At 38.7% G+C, this 21,531-nt stretch overlaps 2 protein-coding genes across 4 annotated transcripts in view; one reads left to right on the top strand and one right to left on the bottom strand.

Annotated features, from left to right (window-relative positions):
- LOC117300945 (mitogen-activated protein kinase kinase kinase 9-like) overlaps positions 1 to 1,662 on the bottom strand; it is a 40,900-nt gene extending 39,238 nt beyond the window's left edge. For both annotated transcript variants that reach the window (XM_033784825.1, XM_033784817.1), the window contains exon 1: positions 1,557 to 1,662. The gene's annotated coding sequence lies outside the window, so the exon portion shown is untranslated. The remainder of the gene's footprint in view (positions 1 to 1,556) is intronic.
- A 475-nt stretch (positions 1,663 to 2,137) lies between these two features.
- Positions 2,138 to 21,531, top strand: part of LOC117291240 (pecanex-like protein 1) — a 51,848-nt gene continuing 32,454 nt past the window's right edge. Inside the window, exons 1-9 of one of the 2 annotated variants that reach the window (XM_033772859.1) lie at positions 2,138 to 2,388; positions 8,087 to 8,325; positions 10,631 to 10,739; positions 11,300 to 11,540; positions 12,264 to 13,403; positions 13,730 to 13,843; positions 14,617 to 14,754; positions 15,823 to 15,936; positions 20,576 to 20,716. In XM_033772859.1, the coding sequence (XP_033628750.1) occupies positions 2,236 to 2,388; positions 8,087 to 8,325; positions 10,631 to 10,739; positions 11,300 to 11,540; positions 12,264 to 13,403; positions 13,730 to 13,843; positions 14,617 to 14,754; positions 15,823 to 15,936; positions 20,576 to 20,716 (2,389 nt within the window). In that variant the 5' untranslated portion in view covers positions 2,138 to 2,235. The remainder of the gene's footprint in view (positions 2,389 to 8,086; positions 8,326 to 10,630; positions 10,740 to 11,299; positions 11,541 to 12,263; positions 13,404 to 13,729; positions 13,844 to 14,616; positions 14,755 to 15,822; positions 15,937 to 20,575; positions 20,717 to 21,531) is intronic. The other variant, XM_033772867.1, reaches the window with a different exon arrangement.

Raw genomic sequence — 21,531 nt, forward strand, 5'->3', positions numbered from 1 at the left:
AATACGACTACAATTTTTTAAATTCTTTTTAATCCATCATTGTAAAAATTATTAAATAATAGACTGAGTTATTAGTGATGACGGTTCTAGGGCTTGACATTTACACTTTTAGTGTCAGGTCAGGAAACTCATTAGTGTGGTGGTCTTTTGTTTTTTTAATTGAATAACTTAGTGTAGTACCTCATATGTAAGACATAAACAACTTCATTAATCTCCAAAAAGAAAGTAAAACATTGCTTGCACAAAGTAAAAAAAAAATACAACAAAAGGCAGGAACAAATATTGCACAAGAAACTATCCACACATGAATTAGAATAAAGAACAAATAATTATAATAATAATAACTGTGCAATAATGATCTTAGCACTGTGTAATAATGATCTTGAACCAAAACAACTGTTTAAATTGGGACTTTGCTTTGAGCAAAATTAATCGCTTTGCAAAACTTTTGTCTTAGTTAGGGGGTTGGGGTTGACTTAAGTGGAAATTGCTGAAAAATTGTTGCTTGTACTCCCTCAGCTTCACCCCAAATTCACCTAAACAATCTAATGTAATTATTCATTATTCTCCTTTTGGTATCAAGTAATGCATGTTAAAATTATGGATAACTTTCCGTTTGGCGCCACCACCTTTTCACTCATTTTACAATAAGGGATATAGGCCCTAAATATATAATTGACTGGAGGTTGACTATTTTAAATGGGATGCAATGAAAAAGTGGCGGCACCATACAGAAATTTGTTCAAAATTATTGTCATGATTGTGGAAGGAATAGGTCATCCGATTACTATCTTATTCAATTTTCATTTGGTTAAAACTTGGAGGTAGAAAAACAAAGAATTACCTCCATGGTTAAAACAATTTAAATACATAGAAAATATGGACCGAAAATATAGCAGATCGATCATACATGATGTAGGCCTAAAAACTAAATAGGCTAGGTCTTGTTTTTATTATTTTTAGGAATACAAAATAAATAAATATAAATTATTAAAATAGTTAGTATGAAATTCGGTACCATGAATATAAAATTAAGAGTCATGTTACTAATATTGTAATACAAATATTATATTCAGCAGGTCAATCAGCGAGCATGATCAGTTTACTGAACTGGAGAATAAAATTTCTGATCAGTATCTTCACAAATTCACAATCACCTGATGTGTGATCACATTTGATTTAGTTCAAATAATTTCATATTTTTTTTACTAAAATTTTTCGACTGAAACAAATGTTACATAAATTAAAAGTCAACATGTCCATGACATTGAAATATAATCAAGTTTTATTTTATTTTATATAGACACTGTATTTTCCTTCCTCCACAGTTTACTTGACTCGTAAATTTCCATCAAAAAAATGCCAATCTTGTGAAATAGCGTAACTGGTGAACCTGACTTGTACACACCTTTTTATGTACACAACAAGGGGAGTTATCGTGAAATGTGGATGAATCGTCGACCAAATTGTGACTGAAAAATATCACTTTAACTTTCCACGTAAAACACTACACTCAAAAATATATAAATGTAAACATTATCGAATGTATAACTGACCTGTATGATACTTCAGAAATGGGTCTAAAATCGCCATGAAGAAAAAAAGGCGAGAAATTCGTCGTGCATTTCCGTCCTGGATACGACAGTTCCGGCGGCGGGGCCATGTCATCGCTGACTCTAAAAAAAGCATCTCATGAAATTTACGATCATCGCACTTTGACCGCAAGTTGGCAGCAGACGATTCTCTCTTTTACATCACCGCACTTCAAGCGTTCTGATTGGATTACTTTGACCACTACTCGTGAATATTCAAACTTTGTCAATTTCCCAATTTCCCAACTGCTCTTAAAAATGTAGTTTATTTCTGTGACAAGGTTAATGCTTTAAGATATTTCAAACAATTATGAAGATTAATTTCATGTTTTGAAAGAAAACTTCAGTATTTATTTCTTTCTCCGGGCTACATGAAACTCCTTTTTGCAATCAGCTTTCACATTTCGCTTTGCATATCAGCAGCTTTACCCTAGACCTAGACCGGTCCCACTTTAGGCTAAAAACGCAATGCATTGTGGTGCACGAAACGGGACCAGCAGTCATCGAAAACTCTGGTAAAGTGAATCAAAAATGGCCGACGCAATGTCATGAATGTCGAACGGTAAATGAGAAACGTTAAATAAGTCGGCGGATAACTCTGCGTTTTCACGGCCAGGGTTCCGCCTAATGATTGTGACTTAAGATGGGTTCACACACACTGGAAGTGGTGAGACAGGGCCTTTGGGGTTCGTTAACTGGAGGGTGGTATTTCGACCCACATCAGAGTATTTTCTGCAACACACTCCACCTGTATTTATGGCTCTTCCTGCTGTGTTTTCCATTGGGTTTGTACATGGTAAGTCATTAGAGTTAGACTCACACACTGCTGTCTGCTGTTCTTGTGTTACTTCATTCTTCTTGTGAAGCTGTGAAGTTGTAGTAGACATCCAATCGTAGATCTAGATTGACGGTCAACTCGACTGTTGGGCCTAAGTGTTTTCCATGATTTTTGTTAGCTGGCGTGGCCCCGCACTCCTCCCTGCACTAGAGTAGTGCAAATGTGAAGTTCTGACTGTAGGAGTAGGAGTCTAGTCTAGACTAGCAACTTCAGCACATCTTCACTTATCACTGTCAGACTGTATGTACAAGGTTGTGGTGTTGATCAATTTGACAACATCCCAAAAAAAACCACAGTAGATCCTCATCATCAGACATGATCAGTGCAGTCAGTGCTGAGAACTAAGCTCAGCTCAGCAGGAAACTCCATCGCAGTAGCTTGCCCCTCCCCTTTTAATTCTAAAAAAGCTATATAAGTTTTAACCTTTAAAATTTAAATCAACCGTGACCGTATAGAAATGTAGGCTAATTAATGACAGTGGACCATTTCCTGCTGAGGTGCCTTTCTGGGCCCAATTTCATGGCTCTGCTTACCGCCGAATTCTGCGCTTAGTAAGCGTAGAATGCCTAGTAACAGGGAGTACGCACGCGCAGAAGCCAAAGTTCGCCGCTAACCTGTGAAATAGGCTTGCTGTAAGCAAAGAATTCCCTGCTTCCGTAAGCGCCGATTCATTGCTTACTTATGGTAAGCAGAGCCATGAAATAGGGCCCTGATGATTATCTTTGTGTCAATCACTCTCTGCCTGGCTGGGTTACAACTATACAAGTACATTCATAAAAGCTTTCTTGTGTTGTGGACATAACCACCAGTTATATTCTCAGTCGATGGTCGTTAATAAAAAAAAATGGCAACATAATCCAGGAAGATAAGAATAGCAGGTTCTAACTGTAAATAGTATTAACCTTTGTACAGTGTCATTGAATGGTTGTGAAGTTTTCTACACTTTGACATTTTAAGGCGCGATGTTCTCATTTCGCACTTGAAAAAACCCTCAAGATAACCATTCAAAAATGTGGTTAAAACAAAAAATTTGTACTTCCTAAATTAAAATGCCTATTAAAACAAATTAAAAACAAGCAGTACTTGTCACCAGGACAGACACTTAACAAGAGGATTGTTTTTTTGTTTATAACAATCGTACCCAAGGCACAGTCATATACGTGTATGACTTGAGTTAGGTATAAAGTGACTTAGTTACAAAGTGACTTCGGTATGAAGTGACCGACATTCATCATAGACAGTGGTGATGGTGCCAGGTCACTTTGTACCATGTCCACTTCGTACCCTGGACACTTTGTATTTTGCAGACAAAGTGACTTTGGACACTTTGCACCCTGGACACGTTGTACCTTTTACAAGACACTTTGTTAAAAACACACTGTTTTAAAACACAACAATATTTTTCAACATTTGGCACACAAAACGAAAACAATGAAAAAAAGATATACATTTTGAAAAAACAAAACACAATCTGTTTACAAATCCTTAGAAAAAAAAAGAGTGTTTAGACACACAGTATGCATATAAATAAATATTTTACCATAAACCAGTGGAGGGCTGCAGCTCTTAGAGATACAAAGTGACTTGACTGATGGTGGGGTACAAATAGTCTAGTCAATCTATGCTTTGACCTTGACAAGAAACAATGCAGTGGCCATTCCCATGAAAAAAAATTATGTGAAAAAAAATAAAATTTCTTTGTATAGGGTGTGCATACATATTTTATGGGGAAAACGGTATTTTGTAATTAATGCAAATTATGCATATTTCCCCTGCTTACTTTTTTCAATTTTTTTGATTTGTTGTTTTAGGAGGGTTTCAGGAGACACTTGCAAAAAAAATAATTTCTGTTGCAATTTTGTCTAGGTCAAGTCATATTTTAGCTTAGATTGACTAGACTAAAACTGGCTAAGTTACGAAGTGACTAACATCCGCAAATTGCTCACAGGTTCAACTCCTGCTCCTGTAAAATTGTCCGTGTTCAACCCCAAATCATTTAACATTTTTAACCACTCCATTTGCCTTCCCTTTGAGGGAACATGTTAAACAGGGTGATTGTACTACATCAAGATTTGCTAGCTTACTATATGTTTTGAACTAAGACTTGGGCGGATTCTCTGTTTAGTTATAAATGTACCTGCACAATGTGTACAGGCATGAGAGTGCTCCTCAACATCAGTGCACAGCAAAGAATTTGTGCTCACTGCTCAACTCATGTTGTTAACAGAACAACGGTAATCTGTCCGTTGGCCCAAAAACCGATAAAAAAACACAATTTCTTATTTGTATCTGTTACCATACCAACAGATTATTACAATACTAACACATTATTGTTATACATTTTAAATGCATACTTTGGAAATAATAATTTCTTTCGTCGAGGGTAATCCTACATGTATGTGTTTATCTTAAAAATAAATAAAAAATACACAGTACACCTGTTGTGTAATTTTAACAGGCTTTGATAAAACTTTCCCTTTCAAAGTACTTTAAAATTTTCCATTGGAAGTGCTTATTGCATAATGAAAATGGCTCTGCCCTCTCAAAGATGAAATTCCAGTCATGCGTTATGCAGTTTCATTGAATGTTCCTCCATTACACTTGCTCATTTGATCACTGTTTGCAGTAATACTAGGTGGGACTAGCATGAAGCCTTGGCTCAGTGGCTGTTGCAGTGTATTGGGTTTTCAAACCTTTTAGTTTAGGATGGGTGAACAAGAAAATTTGATGATTCTTACAACGTCTCAGGGTATTATGGATGGATAGGGTAAAGAATTAAATTGATTCAAGCACATTAAATGCATGTATACAGCTTTTTCCACCAAGACACTGAATTATACACACGCTTCATGTAGGCACAAAGCCACATGTACCCCCCCCCCCCCATAATGATGCTGGCTTGAGATTTGTACACTCACCCATGGAGGTCCTCTGGTCTCGGTCAATAAAGGATATTTTAGGACAGCATCCCCCCATAATGATGCTGGCTTGAGATTTGTACACTCACCCATGGAGGTCCTAGAGGTCTCGGTCAATAAAGGATATTTTAGGACAGCATGTGGCATTGTTGCAGATGTTACAGAATTATAATGAATTTCATTTTGGTAGGACCTACTAACCCTACTTGTTTCATGATGGCCTACACATGTCAGTACAATTGCTGACACTACAGTCTATACGTACAGAAGCACAGGTGCTGCCCAATAAGTACACTGTCTTTCAAACTTTTGTTGGAGTCGAACCCTATTACTTGGAGTCGGACGCAAGCCTGACTCCGATATGACTAGAGTGATTTGACATGTTGAAAAGTGCAAATCAGTGGCTCTCTCTTTGAAACACAAGCTTGAAGTTCCACATGATGCTTTGGTTTGTGTTTACATATTGATTTTTGTGTAGTTTTTTTGCAGGTCATAGTTTCTAATGACATTGTTAGACCGTATTGTACTTACAGAGTGACAGACATAATGTAGCTCGTGAGTAAAACAAAGTGATCGTGCCTTACATAGCCTACAACATCATGTTTTAAGTATTAGTAATTTTGAAAGCATGTTGTGTACATTGTGAAATGTTCTCTTCTTACAAGTGTTCTTGTATACTTGCAATCGCATATACGAAAAAAGTAATAAAATGTTAACAAAAATTAAGATAAACCATAAAAGCTCTAGATTGCACAGTAGGACTTTTAGAACCATAACAAGCACTGAGTACATAAAGTACAAAACATTCCGAAGACCAGTTCAGCATGCTTTGAACAGTCAAACATCCAAATCTTTTGGCTCAAGAAGACTGCCCCCCAGTTTAGAAACATCCTGGGGAGACTGAACCCTAACGTACTTGTACTGTATAATGTTTTAAATGTGTACATTTATGGTGGCGGTGAGGTTGAAAAGGATGGACAAACCAAATATTCACAGACAGTCCAATGCACGTGATACTGCATTTGACGGGTTATGCATTAGGCTTTAATTGAAGCAATTCCTTTAAAGGCAGTGGACACTATTGGTAATTTTCAAAGACTAGCCTTCATAGTTGGTGTATCTCAACATATACATAAAATAACAAACCTGTGAAAATTTGAGCTCAATTGGTCATCGAACTTGCGAGATAATAATGAAAGAAAAAACACCCTTGTAACACAAAGTTGTGTGCGTTTAGATGGTTGATTTAGAGACCTCAAGTTCTAAATCTGAGGTCTCGAAATCAAATTCATGGAAAATTTCTTCTTTCTCGAAAACTATGGCACTTCAGAGGGAGCCGTTTCTCACAATGTTTTGTACCACCAACCTCTCCCCATTACTCGTTACTAGGTACGGTTTTATGCTAATAAATATTTTGAGTAATTACCAATAGTGTCCACTGCCTTTAACAGACGGGTATCCAGCATATTAAAAAAATCCTTCAGCGTAAGTAGACAATTTTGTACACGTATATCTCAAGTACTTGGAATGAATCTGCTTAGGTTTACTGAATATTGACCGAAGTCGAGGATTCACTGTGTAAATTCTCCTTGCCTTCGATCAAGAGCTTGTGTATGCAGGTGCTATGGCTTTTTCCCAAAGCACACAGCACAGATTGTTATACCTATAATTGCAAAATGTGACCCGAGTGTAAAATGCTAAATCACAACTGATGACTTTGAGATTTCACCAACCTTGGCATATTTTTCTTTGATGCTGTAAGGTTGTTCATTGCTATTTCATAAAAGCCTTTAATGGTCAAAAGGTTAAATGTAAATTTAAAAGAATTTAACAAATCCACAAATAAATGTTACTTAAAGGCAGTGGACACTATTGGTAATTACTCAAAATAATTATTAGCATAAAACCTCACTTGGTATCGAGTAATGGGGAGAGGTTGATAGTATGAAACATTGTGAAAAACGGCTCCCTCTAAAGTGACATAGTTTTTGAGAAAGAAGTTATTTTCCACGAATCTGACTTTGAGACCTCAGATTTTGAACTTGAGGTCTCGAAATCAAGCATCTGAAAGCACACAACTTCGTGTGACAAGGGTGTTTTTTCTTTCCTAGTTATCTCGCAATTGAGCTCAAATTTTCACAGGTTTGTTATTTTATGCATATGTTTAGATACACCACGTGAGAAGACTGGTCTTTGACAATTATCAATAGTGTCCAGTGTCTTTAAATTATTTTTTTCTTTTTGCCAAACAATTACTTCGGAGATTATCTTCATTTTCCGGAAGCTTAAAAAAATGCAGTAATTTTATGAAATCCATTTTCACTGCACTATATAACTTAACAGTCCTGAGCCACAAGATTCTCCTATAATAGGAGACTTTTGAGACGCTGGCGTCAGCAGACACAATGGTCCTTTTTTGCATCTTAAAGTCTCCCATTTAGTGGTCTATAAAACAGTTTACTTAATGTTTTTTTGTTTTTTTACCCATTCAAATTTGAACTATAATTGTTGCATCATTTGTTTCTTCCTTTGAAACCGTCTTGCAACATATTTGTACAGTATCAAATATTTATTGTTTAAAAAAAAAAACATCCCTGTTTAGTTGTAATCTAAAATGTATACAAACCACATACTTTATGTAAAGTGTTGGCCTTGTTTCAAACAGCCTTTCATAAAAGTTCAGGACTAGTGTTATAGAAAACAAATCAAGTATATATTGCTTTTTGTTTTAATTCCAGGCCTTTACCCCTGTGCCGTTGATATGGGCCATCTACTCCATCCTGACCTGTCTTCTCTTCACATGCATCAAGTTCATCAGCTTTCGCATGCACAGAACCTTTGACAGCGGAGAGGAGGCAGTTGAAGGGGAAGAGACAGATAACAAACCTGGGGAGAGTGAAGAAAACGGCAAAGATGAGACAGAAGACAATGAGGAGGATGGGTTCAGCGCCAACGGCCACCAGAAGACAAAATTTGGGTGAGGACTCTTGGATCTTGCTGCAGGGAGCAGGTTCAACACTAGCGGTTATCTTGGTCACGTCCTTAGACCTACATGAGCTAATACTCTTAAGAGCTACCCACCACATGTGTTTACATTTTGTACATTTTGGGTGTGGGATGTTTTTTGTGTCCCTCAACATTTTAAACCTGTTGAAAAAGAATGACAACAAAGATTCCAAATTTGTATCCATGGTTTGTACGACGGTCAGGAGGTACAGGGGTTCACAATTATCACAACTAGCTCAAAACACAAACATACTGCAGTATATTTTTGTTACATTTACATTTGTATGAGCTGGTTTCGGTAAACAGCATGGAGGAATAAATTTGCTCTTCAGAAAACAAAAAATCCTGTGAAAGAGCTTTCCAATGCTACCCAAAAATGAAGTTTACATGTACACATTGTACAATTGCACATGTATAAAAATCAGTTAAGAGTTGGTTAAATCCAAGCAATCTTTATTTATTTGTTTTCTGAAGAACAAATTTATTCGTCGATGCTTCATTTTTGGGTAGCGTTGGAAAGCTCTTTCACAGGATTTGTTTGTTTTCTGAAGAGCAAGTAATTCTTCCTTACTAGGTTCTTAGAACCTAGTATGATTACGGAAGGAGTCTAAAACTAATTTTCACATCTGGCATGTATTGTTTAGGCTGATATGACTGCTTCTCAAAACTGCTGAAGGTGTCTCAATGTTGTGTATTAATTTACCCTGATTTGATTGTATTACCGTTAGCTTTGGAATCACATTTATTTCTGAACATTATAAATATCAAAACTGAAACTAGCACCTCCCTGTGGCTGAAATACTACTAATAATAATAATAATAAGACTTGTAATGCGCACATATCCACCCTACTTCCTTAATAATTAGACCACGAAACGTGCACAAAGGGTCATGTTACATTGTGTAGAATTAACCACAGTTTACAGTGCCAGTGGTATGGTTATCAAAAAAAAATCTACCCAAAGTCCAGTTTGCATATCAAGTCAAGTGATAAAATAGGACGAGGTGCAATAACCTTTGGTTCAAATACTGAAAAAAATACAAATTTATCAAACCCACCTCCCCAAAAATATACACAAGAAATCAAACTATTCGACTTTGGGTTTGAAGTTTTTTTCAGAAGATGATAACAGGTATTTACATGGTATACACAAATTATTTATATCATAGATTACATGGGTTTTATTAATTTTCAACAGGTTTGTTAGTAATAGTATACCGGTACAGACATTGTATAGTGAATTAGACTCTGGTATTGGGTAGCATTGGAAAGCTCTTATAAAGGATTTGTTGCAAATTTATTCCAATACTCTTGAACAAGGTAAACTGCAAACTTTATGGAACAATGAGGATCAATCTTTTAAGAAAATTATTAAAGGGTCTGGGTACTTTTTGTAGGACACAAAACACAATGTCCACAAACTTACATTAAACTCACACGGTTCGAAGATAATGATGATTGAAAGGTTCCCTTAAAGTATTACTTGCTGAGGTGCTGTAGTTTATGGTGTAGTTCTTGAAATAAGGTCCCACTTCCGGTTGACCCGGAAATAAAGGTCAACATGGGGTCACACCTACCCGATGGGAATGTCCAATGCCAAAGGAGTCCATAACTGAAAAAAGGTTTGAAATTCAGTTGTGTTGTTTCTGAGATATGGTCCTACTTCTGTTTCAGCTGAATACAGTGTCTACCTGCTGAGAAAAACAGTAACAAACTACATTTTCACATCAATGTCAAATCCATTCACGCTTAATGAGATGAAAGCTGCAACCAACAGCATCTCTGGCTGCAGCATTCACAAATGGACACCAACCTCAGAAAGCTGAGAAACAAGACATGAATGGGTCAATTTTCAGATTTAAATGTTTTGAGGGCGAAAAATTATCTGAACCAAATTACTTTTAAGGGAACCCTTTCTCAGAACAGTTTATACCATCAACAGCTGCAGTGCATCACCAAATAAGTTTCTAAGGTCAATGTTGATTTTTTATTTTTGTATTTACCAATATAGGACCCACAGGCCTGTTTGCTTCGTTTTTGCAAGGGCACCAAGGCATTTTTTCCTTTGTGAAGGGCACTCTATGAGCAAATTGTAAATCTCTACTGGAGCATTGCAAGGGCACCTAGGCAATGACCAGGGGGCATGGAAGCAGTCGCCTTCCTTACCTCCATGAAGTATCAGGCCTGGACCCTAGCTTTTGAATCCCATGTTTTGGAATGGAAGAGATGAATAACTGTAAAAGTTTTTTTCTTTCTTTTTTTCTCCCCCTGTCAGGATGCAAGAAGATGCCATTGAGCTTGAGGAGCTGAACAGCAATCCTCAACATGTGACGTCATCACGCAGAGAAGCATCTAGGGAGTCCTATCCTCAAGACAGTGACAAGGTACCACAGTCGATCTTATCATTTGTTCGTACATAATTAGTTGTTGTTGTAAAAACTGTTTCTAAATTGGTTTCTTAGAGCTGAAAGGCAAATTTTAATTGGGAGCCGATCAAAACAGTAGGTATCACACAGTTTCATTTTGCTTGTGGCCTGTTAATGTTAAGCAAGGCTTTTATCTGCCCACAATATTGTGTGTGAAAGCAGCTTAATGAATATGGACCTTGGTGCCCTCACCAACTAAATAAGAATTGGTAAAGTTTTCTTGGTTCAGGTGTTTATGTTCAGACCATGCTGGTGTTTTTTAGACCTGGAGTTTCATCTTTGAGAGAGCAATGCCATTTTCATTTTGCAAAGGGCACTTCCATTGTAAAATCTAACGTCATTGGAACATTTTTGAAGGGGCACCAAGGCCAAGACCAGGGGCAACTCCGTGGCCTGCAGGTAATTCCAGGGCTGGTTTTCCAGAGCAGCGAGAAGGGAAAGGTAGGTATTTTTTTAATCCTCGGCTACCTTTACATCTATCAGGATGTCTCTAATGCTGGTTTTTGTTTTTATTTCAGGGAGCATGGAGTGACAAGGATTTACCCGGCAGCATCCGTGTTGAGATCCACCCCCAGCAGGACCCACCGAAGAACCACCTGGACGAGTCTCTCTCTCAGGCCTTGGACGCCCTGGATGTCATGGAGAAAGACCTCAAACTAGAGACAATGCGCTCATTTTTAAAACACCAAGATCGTGTAGCTCGATCTTTAGAGGCCGGAGAAGGGGAGGATAGCTTTTCCTCGTCGGCTACCTTCACAGGTAAGAAAAGACCAATGCCAAGAGAGGAGTTGGATTCCGTGACATCTTTTCCTAAAACAGTAGTGTCTTTTCACTTGACACACAAGGCAAAGTTTCACAGAAAAACACCAAAGGTAACTAACTGCAGAAACATGTGTTTAATAGTGCCTTACTGTAGATAATCCACACTTGAAATCACACAGTGTTATGTCGGCCATCTTTACAGGCATGTAATTCTCATTATGTAATGCACAACTACACACAGTGTGCTGCATGGAAGGTGGTGATAGCACTTAATGACTAACCAATGACATAAAAAACTGCATAAGCTTTGTCGATTGTTGCTTTGGAAGTTTATGCAGTTTGTTATGTAATTAGGTAGTCTTTGGGTGTTTTATCGATCAGACTTACTCAGACACTTTTGATTCTTGTGAAGGGCATGCAAGAGTTGTATCAAATTCCTTGCTTGATTTGATGGTGAACCACTTGGCTGTGTAGAAAGGTTGGAATGCTTAATGCAGCTCAAAGCCAAAACCCAACTTGCCTGTTATGATCGGGAACTGTCTCAACATGTGAATGTCAATGGTGTTACGTTATGAAGATTACCTTTTGTGACACGTGCCATAGAAGTGCAAGGGCTAAGTTTTGCTTTAGAGCAGGTGTGGTTTGGAGCAATTAAATTCAGACTTTGTATTTATCTTTGTCAATTGCTTATATTCATTTATTTCTTGTATTCATTTATAGCTGAAAATGAAAGAGCACCAACAACAAGGTTTAGAGGAACTCATGGTTCACCACATAGCAGAAAGAAACGGCAGATATTGCCGCTTGATCCATTGGACAGACAAAGAAACCGGACTTCAATGGGAACAAACACAACAAGGGGTTCGTCCTCAAAAGGCCCATCGAGCACAGAACTTGGAAGTGACACAGACTTCAAACCCGAGAGAGGTGTCTTGGACTCGGTCCCTGCCTCGTTGTCAACCGTATCTATGCAAGAGCAAAGCTTTGGTGCCCCTCAGGGCAAGCTTACAAAACGTGACTTAGAGAGTTGCCCCCACCTTGGTCTGTCCAGCATCACTCCACGTGCCGACTCAGACTCGTTGCTCGCTATGCTAACAAAAGAAAGAACTCCAGAACAAGAGATAGAGTCCAAAGAGGAAGCTCGCAGGAGAACTAAGAGCAGTAGTGGTGGGGAAAGAACCCGTAACAGGCATTCAGCAGAGCAGCTGACCTCATCAGGTAGGCAAGGAAGGTTTAGTTTCCTGGATGGTTCAGGAAGGCATTCCTTGACTCCTCCTGGTCGACGGAGAGCCTTCTCAGGTGGGCGACAAAGCGGAGCGAGGAACAGACGCAAGACCGACAGAAAAGAGCCCGCCTCTCCAATTGAGGAAAACAACAATGAGGTGAAACAATCCCCCGATTTAAAGCACAAAAAGGGGAACAACAGAACTCACAGTCCAGCAGGGGGTAGGAGGCAAGTGCCTCCTGATAATTATGCAAATTCCTCCCAGAAACAACAATCTCCAACGCAAATACGAACATCACCTCAAACGGGTGCAACAGGCGGGGCAGCACGCTCACGGAACTTATCGGACAGTGTGTCGGAGGACTCCCTGGATATTATTGTAAAAAATGTACTTGGCTGTGGAGTCCAAATTGACGAGAACTGTGACTCGAGCCAAACGTTAACCTCTTCGTCGAAAAACAAAAGGCCGGGTCATGGTGTGATCAGCTCAAGCTCGGATGACGACAGTACCATAGTGTCTGAAAATTCTGCGTTCTTGGGGTCGTCTGGTAATGCCACAAGTTCAAGAAGTACATCAAGCTCCACTGGAATACAGTGGTTATTCGGAACAGAGGGAGAGAGTTCATTAGATAAAGGTAAAGTGATTGTAAGTTTTAAATTCCCATAAAAGGAAAAGGTTCTGTATAAAAAAAGATTTCATATCAAAAAAAAGATTTTATCAAGCACAAATGCTTTTGTTGTAAAGAAGAAGAATTTTTAAATTACAATGAATGGCACAATCTTAAACATTGCATATTTTCCTCTATTCAAATCAGTTTATTTAACAGAATCTGGAAAGCAAAATAGTCCGAGTGAGCTCTTTAAACAGATTGGTTTTTTTTCTGTTTTCTTCTGTTTCTTGTTTCTTTATTTTCTCCATTATTGTTGCCATAATTTTTAGACTTGCTTAAAATTTCCGCAGGGGGTGATCATGGTAAACCAAGGGAGAGGGATACTTCACCCAGCTGTCCTGACCGAACCAAAGAGGGCGCCATACCAAAGAGGAAGACCCGCACAAATAACAGTACTAGCCAAAGTGAGTATATCAGTCCAACACAAAAATAGTTTTCAAGATCAAAGTAAAAATGAATTTTAAGGTTGTTGAACTGAGAGAATGTTTGTAGGTTTATTTGTGTTCTTTATGGTCAAGGAACTTTGGAATCTCTTAACAGCCAACCTGTGAGGAGACCATGATGAATTTCATCATTTTAAGCATGAGTAGAAAAACCTCTTCAAGATTCAAACTGCCTGTAGTTATTGGGCAAGGGTCGTGGTCTAGTGGTTGGACATCTACTCTAAAATAGGAAATCTCATGGGTCCAAATGCCACCAGAGTATTATGCATGATAATTTTTTTTCCCAACGGACTTGGGCGGAAATTACAGTGTTTACAGTACTGAGCCACATTAGTGAATGGGTAGAACACAAGTAATATACTTGTCCAAAATATGGAGAAACCTGAAGTAACCTTGGTACATGTAGTTTGGCATTTGTTGCACAATTTAAGTCAGGATTTGCACCTTGGTTGGTCTTTAAGGAGGTGAAATGTGGGCAAGTACCACTGAGCTGATGGGCACATTTACAATCTCAGTTCAGACACTAAACTGATTACTACAAGTTTGCAGTTTAGCCATAGTTGCTGCTCAGCATTGGAAAAATTAGTTATCAACCCGTTAAGCTCCACCTTGAGGGCTCTGACCTCAACCAAACAACAAAGTGGGACTTCGGTACACAAAAGTGCCACTTAGATTAAACTTTATGCCTGTTTGAATATTACTCACTCACTCACTGTTACTTTTTACCCATACAGGTGAGGAAGATGTTAAGCTGGAGGCCGACCCTAATACTAGCCAGGAGAGCGGAGGGAGTAACAGCACTAGACTAATTGACAGGATGATGAAGCATGTGTTGCGGGAGGAATCATTACGATTCCAGCTGGAGGATGCAGGTAAGCTCACGGGAAGCTTCCAAATATCCTAGGAAACTCTCCTGCTTTTTTTTGGTTTGGTTGGTTGTCGGTCAGTTGCGATGTGGCAGTATAATTCTGTACATCAGTGCATGGTTGCGTTATCTCATTTCTACAAATATATGAGCAAGTAAAACAATTTTGTAATAATGCATGATGTAAGGATCCCAGTAAGGCTGCCCATTGGAGAGGACTTTAAACAAAATTCTTTGAATGAGTTTGATTTTTGAAGTGCGAATTATTCTGTGAACGTGATTTTTTTAATCAACATACACTGTACAGCAAGTGATAATTATGAAGGATTTTGTCAAAAGTTAATCGTTGAATTTGTAGTTGCTTGGCGTACTGATGTGCAGCGAACTGACACAGGCCTATCTTGTCCCTCATTTTTAGTGCCAAAATGCACTCAAAGAAATTGACCTTCAAAATGGTGGAATTGCATTTTGTAAGGGGGTCATTATCAAGGGGTCAATAGTCAGCTGTTTGAACTGGGAAAGAAATACCGTTTCTCAATTAGTTACAGTTCCTGTTTTCTGTGGGGGGGGGGGGGGGGGGAGGGGGGAATATCAAAATATCCAATCGCCATCTTGGTTCTCAAGCCAAAGTGAGGCTCTAGTGTTAAACAGACTGGTTCTTTGTGTATGGTTGGCATGACCACAATGTAACTCCCAGATAACATTTGGTACATGGGCAGTGTACAGTACTAAGCCTTTTTCAGCAAGAGGTTCTCGCACATTTGGTCTGAGTTGTCCGTTAGTCATAGAGCATGAAGTTTCAATGTTGAGTCTACTGCCTGTTCTCGCACTAGTTCTGTAGATATACACCCACTCATCATCTGTACTCCCACTCACACAGTATACATTTGTCTGTCGGACAGTGTTGGAAACATACAATACAGCCTGGTAACAAAATAACCTTGATTTTTTTCTTAAACTGTCGAGCCCCCTGTCATTTTCTCATTTACTTTAAAATAACCAATGGGGGAGTATTAAGAGTTACACTACTCCAAAGTCTACATGTTGAAACATCTTGGATACTATATCCAAACAGTCAATCCAAGCATTAGACGAGCTAGACGACGGGCAAGGTACATGAGCTCGACCAGCGAGTCCAGACAACGAAGAGGAGACGGCAGCTCTTCCAGCATCGCCAGACGGAGACGAGGTAACAGTCCTTTTGACCGATCCAGAAGCCTGCCCAACAACACGCTCTCTGGCAACTGCAAAATAGCTCCCGCCAACTTTGTCTGTGACTTTTTGCGCTTAAGCTGCAAACATTCTTGCCAAACACAACAATGACAAACTAGATAGTTTCAATGTGCCCAGCTTCTACTCGTATCTTGCCTACCAAATTTGGTTTGAACTCCATGAGAAGTACAGTGTTTATTCGAGAATTATTAAGAATTAAGGTTGAAAAAAAAAATGACGAGAAGAGGAAGACTTGATTTGTTTGTCAAGTTAGTTAAAGGCAGTGGACACTATTGGTAATTGTCAAAGACTAGCCTTCACAGTTGGTGTATCTCAACATATGCATAAAATAACAAACCTGTGAAAAATTGAGCTCAGTCAGCCATCGAACTTGGGAGATAGTAATGAAAGAAAAAAACACCCTTGTCACACGAAGTTGTGTGTGTTTAGATGGTTGATTTCGAGCCGTTTCTCACAGTGTTTTATACCATCAGCCTCTCCCCATTAATCGTCACCAAGAAAGGTTTTATGTTAATAACTATTTTGAGTAATTGCCAATAGTGTCCACTGCCTTTAAAGGGTACTTTTTGTAGGACAAAAATCACAATGTCTACAGATTTACACTAAACTTACACAGTTTGAAGATAATGATAGTAGAAAGCTTCCCTGAAAATATTACTTGCTGAGGTGCTGTAGTTTTTGAGAAATGAGTAAAACAATGTCATGAAAATAATTTTCGTCTTGGTGATCATCAGACGAAAATTATTTTAGCATGTATAAAACGTATTTTCATGACATTGTTTTACTCATTTAAAAAAAAAAAACAGCTCCCAGCAACTAATATTTTAAGGTATTCTTTCTACTATCATTATCTTCAAGCGGTGTAAGTTTAATGTAAATCTATGGACATTGTGTTTTGTGTTACAAAAAGTAGCCAGACCCTTAAAAGAAGGTGATACCTTGTTGAACACTCGCACAACTGTCAAGTTGCATCATGGCGTGTTGTGGCCAAGTGGTCTAGTCCACCGGATCCAAGCTCTGGGGTTGTCAGCAGCAGAGTGTGGGTTCGAATCCCGGTCATGACACTTATGCCCTTTATTTAGCAAGGTACTTAATCATCATTGCTTTGTAAAAAGTTGGGATGGTATTGCATTGTGCACTACTAGCCAGGCTCCTAGTGGATGATACCCATGCCTACATCCTAATGGACCTTGAAGGGGGGTAGCCCTGTCCCAGTTTGGCCTTGTGATGTGTTTAGGTGATCTCTCATAACAAAAATAATTGTTAAATCGCATGTCATTGCTACACCTGAGAAAGATAATTTTTTTTAATCGTTTCTGTCAAATGAGACTCCTGACCGAGTTAGACAAGTTATAGTAGTTTGCATGACGAATGAAAACACAGTGTTTGTTAGTCTGAGATGACCATGACAAGGACCTTGTGTGCTGTGTTTCCTGAAGATTATTAAAAGTGATTTGTCCATGTTGTTTGATTGCATGAATGTGTAGGTCGCAGGTCAGTGTCATGTGAATGCAAACCTCAAGAATCCCACTCCTGCAGTCTTTCTGTTTTGTTTGATCATTTAAGAGTCTCTTGTTGGCAGTAAGGAGTAAACTTTCTAATTATTAAAAAATGATAACTTTGATGTGTGTATGGCCTGCTTAATTGGAGAATTGAAACCATCTTTATAACAACAAGGCTTTTGGTTAAAGATTATAAGCAAAGAATGAATACTTGGGTGGGACAATGCCTTGTAAAACCTAACCTTGACCAGCCTGTGAGTAATATACTGTTTCAGTGGGATATTTTGAAATTGTAGATCAATTGTGAAACACCCATGTCTCCGCATGTTTGCAGCATGATTTAGGCATTTCTGCACAAAAGGTTATGTTATTTACCATAGTTGACTTAATTGGGCTTTGGAGATTCTATGATCGCAGTACCTGAAGGTGCCATGTGGATAAGACTTTTAGACCTTCAAATAAAATGACCTTTTTGAGGTGTTGTGACCTACTGTTTACAAAATACTCTGACAGTTGTGCTTTGCCATGTACTCCCATATCCTTTCATTGGCCAAGTTTGTGTGCATGATATGTTACCAGGCATGCCAATCTTAACAAAGCACCAAGGTTTAGACATTAGGATGTAACATTACTGAAGGATTTGGATGACCTTGTTTCTTAGTCAAATTTACCAACAAGATTTAGTTGGGTTGGTCACTACGACTGATGATGTAAAGTTTAACAGTAAATCTTTGAGCTACATGATTTAACACTTACAATGTCTACACTGGTGCTAATAATAATAATAATGATACAAGCAGTGGCAATGGATGCATTTCTGCTCAGTGCATCTCTCGTCCGACAGGTTTTTTGTTGTTTGTTGTTTGGACAAAACAAAGCTTGCAAGCTGGGTTGCTGGGCACATGTCTCTGCCAATGATGTGCGTTGATCAAACATTTGACTGACCAATCAGACGTTTCACTGGTCTGTTATTACCATCATTGTTGGCAGGTTGTTCGGATCGGTTTTGAAGGGTCAAATTAGGGTGTTGTAGACAAAACTCATCTCATTCCTACCATGAACAATAATTGTTTAATTTCGTGACAAAAGACATTTATTTAAAGGCAGTGGACACTATTGGTAATTTCTCAAAATAATCATTAGCATAAAACCTTACACGGTAACGAGTAATGGGGAGCTGTTCATAGTATAAAACATTGTGAGAAACGGCTCCCTCTGAAGTAACATAGTTTTTGAGAAAGAAGTAATGTTCCACGAATTTGAGTTCGAGACCTCAGATTTAGACTTTGAAGTCTCGAAATCAAGCATCTGAAAGCACACAACTTAGTGTGACAAGGGTTCTTTTTCATTCATTATAATCTCGCAATTTCGACGACCAATTGAGCTCAAATTTTCACAGGTTTGTTATTTTATGCATATGTTGAGATACACCAAGTGAGAAGACTGGTCTTTGACAATTACCAATAGAGGCCAGTGTCTTTAAGCTTTATGCTGTTTGGAACTCTCCTCCCCTCCCCCCTCCCCAATACCTGATGCAGAAGATTACATTTTGCTGATTTATAGTCATTAAAATACAAGTTAAAATTGTAACATATGTATTAGAAGGAGTTGGAATATGAATGAATAATTTGATCAATGATAATATAGCAACGCCATGTAGATTATTAAGTCCACAAATTCAGTTCCCCTTCCCTGGGCTGCGCCTCCTGCACCCCCAGCCCCTTACAAAAATGTTTAAAGGAGAGAAAACGGTAACTACAGGCTTAAAAAGGGCTTGAAAAACTGTTTTGGGGAAGACTACATTCATTCCAATTCTCTAGCTTTCATAAACCATATCATCAAACCAATCCTTTACAACATTACTGCAATAGCTACTCAAGTTTTCAAGAAAACAATATTGAACTAAATTGCTACCTGGCTAAGATATGGTCAGATTGAAATACAATTTACATGTACACGACTGAAGTTAGTTTTGTTCATCAGGGTATTAGATTAACACCAGTCTCATTCTTCTCCTGAAAAACATATCTTCAATGCGTTGCATCATACACACGTACATAAATCACCTGCTTGCTTAAATTGCTTAAGGTAATTCTCTATCAGTTTCATGAAGCAGTCTAGACAAGAAACATTGCTTAGCTTTTAAAACTTTGTGAGTTTCACAGGAGGCCATTACTTTATATCATTTATTTTAGAGCACCAGTCTCTATTAAGGAAGATTTCAAGGCCCGATTTCATGGCTCTGCTTCCCGCCAAATGTTTGCGCTTAGGATCACCATTCCCCGCTTGCATGGAAAGAGCCAAATCTCTGCGCTAGGTGTGTAAGTGTAGAATGCCTAGTAACATGGAGTACGCACGCGCACAAGCCAAAATTCCCCACTAACTCTTAACAGAAGGGCAGAATTCCCTGCTTCCGCAAGCGCTGATTCTTTGCTTATGGTAAAGGGCCAGTCACACTGCAGCGATAACGAAAACGATCACATCACGACGCGAAGAGAACGCATTCTATCGGTTGAATTGCTACGCGCTGAATACGCGCACGCTTGTTCCACCAATCGAGGGCGTGCATTGTTAACGTTCTCGTTTTCGAGGCCAGTGTGACCGGGCCTTAAAGGATTTGGGTACTTTTTCAAAATGTCCATAGATTTACATTAAACTTACAGGGTTTGAAGATAATAATAGTGGAAAGCTTCCTTTCAAATCTTACTTACTGAGGTGCTGTAGTTTTTGAGAAATGAGTAAAACAATGTCATGAAAATACGTTTGTAAATGATTAAAATAATTTTTGTCTCATGAGACGAAAATTATTTTCATGACATTGTTTTACTCATTTCCCCAAAACTACAGCACCTCAGCACGTAGTATTTTCAGGGAAGCTTTCTACTATCATTATCTTCAAACTGTGTAAGTTTAGAGTAAATCTGTGGACACTGTGTTTTTTGTCCTATAAAAGTTACATAGACCCTTTAAACAGAGCCATGAAATTGGGCCAAGGTGAGACCGTTCACCTGGTAAGATATCTTCATCATCATTTGTTTAATATATGAGACATGATTTGACTGTTTCATTATCTTGCATGATCTCTCTCTACAGAACCCAGGAAGAATTCTCATCCTCCCTCATCTCCTTATCTTGCTGCTCTTGCATCCATGGCAAGGGGTGAGGGTAGGTACATGGCCTCAGCTCACAATGATTCATCACCGGGATCAGTTCACTGCTTTCAGGATGAACACGGTAAGTTTAACATGACATCACAAGCCCCAAACAATGCCCTAAACAGCGCCCTCACATGAAGACCGACCATTGGCTGAGCGTAATGCCCAGTGTGTACACGCATACTTGTTTCCATTGTTTGCAGGCATCATATTCTTTCTGCTTCAATTTGATTTCCGATTTATTATCCATTGAAAAAAATCTGAAAAATTGCTATTAATAACAGTGAATAAGGCCTGAAAAGTAAATTAGAGCCTATACCGTTTGTTCATGTAGGTCAGCCCTTGTACTCGATAGAATTTTCCTATTTTTTTACAAGGAACAAATTTCATGCCTGTTTGACCTAAGCGATGGTAGCCAACCCAAAGGGTCTAAAGAGATGGTCTGTCTCTATGACTTCAACCTATTGCCTCTGTTCGATATAGACCTTTTTTTCTAAACCATGACTTTGACTTTGGGACTGGCTTGAGGCCCGTGTGATCCTCCTGTTACTATAGCCCTTTTCACGTGGCCAGAATGTAGCCAGGGTCCCTTGCTACAAAATTTACGAGCGTGGATTGTTTATTTGTTACCACCATGCGTGACTGATTTTGTGAGCTTTCACACTGCAAAGTTAAAAAACTAACAACCCTTGTGCGACATGAGAGTGATATGACGAATTGGTAATCTTGATCACCGTAGTTGGACAAGATAGCTTCCACAATAGCATGCGCTGTATGGGCTTTTTCACCTAGGACGTCATTCAATAAACAAGGGTTCCTTTCACACGATGATGTAGCCCACGTCCTTGGTCAAAACTTTCGCTAGTGTAAGATTTTGTCATAGGTCCGGACCTC

This window comes from Asterias rubens, chromosome 1 (assembly GCF_902459465.1).
Source record: "Asterias rubens chromosome 1, eAstRub1.3, whole genome shotgun sequence".
Lineage (NCBI taxonomy): Eukaryota > Metazoa > Echinodermata > Asteroidea > Forcipulatida > Asteriidae > Asterias > Asterias rubens.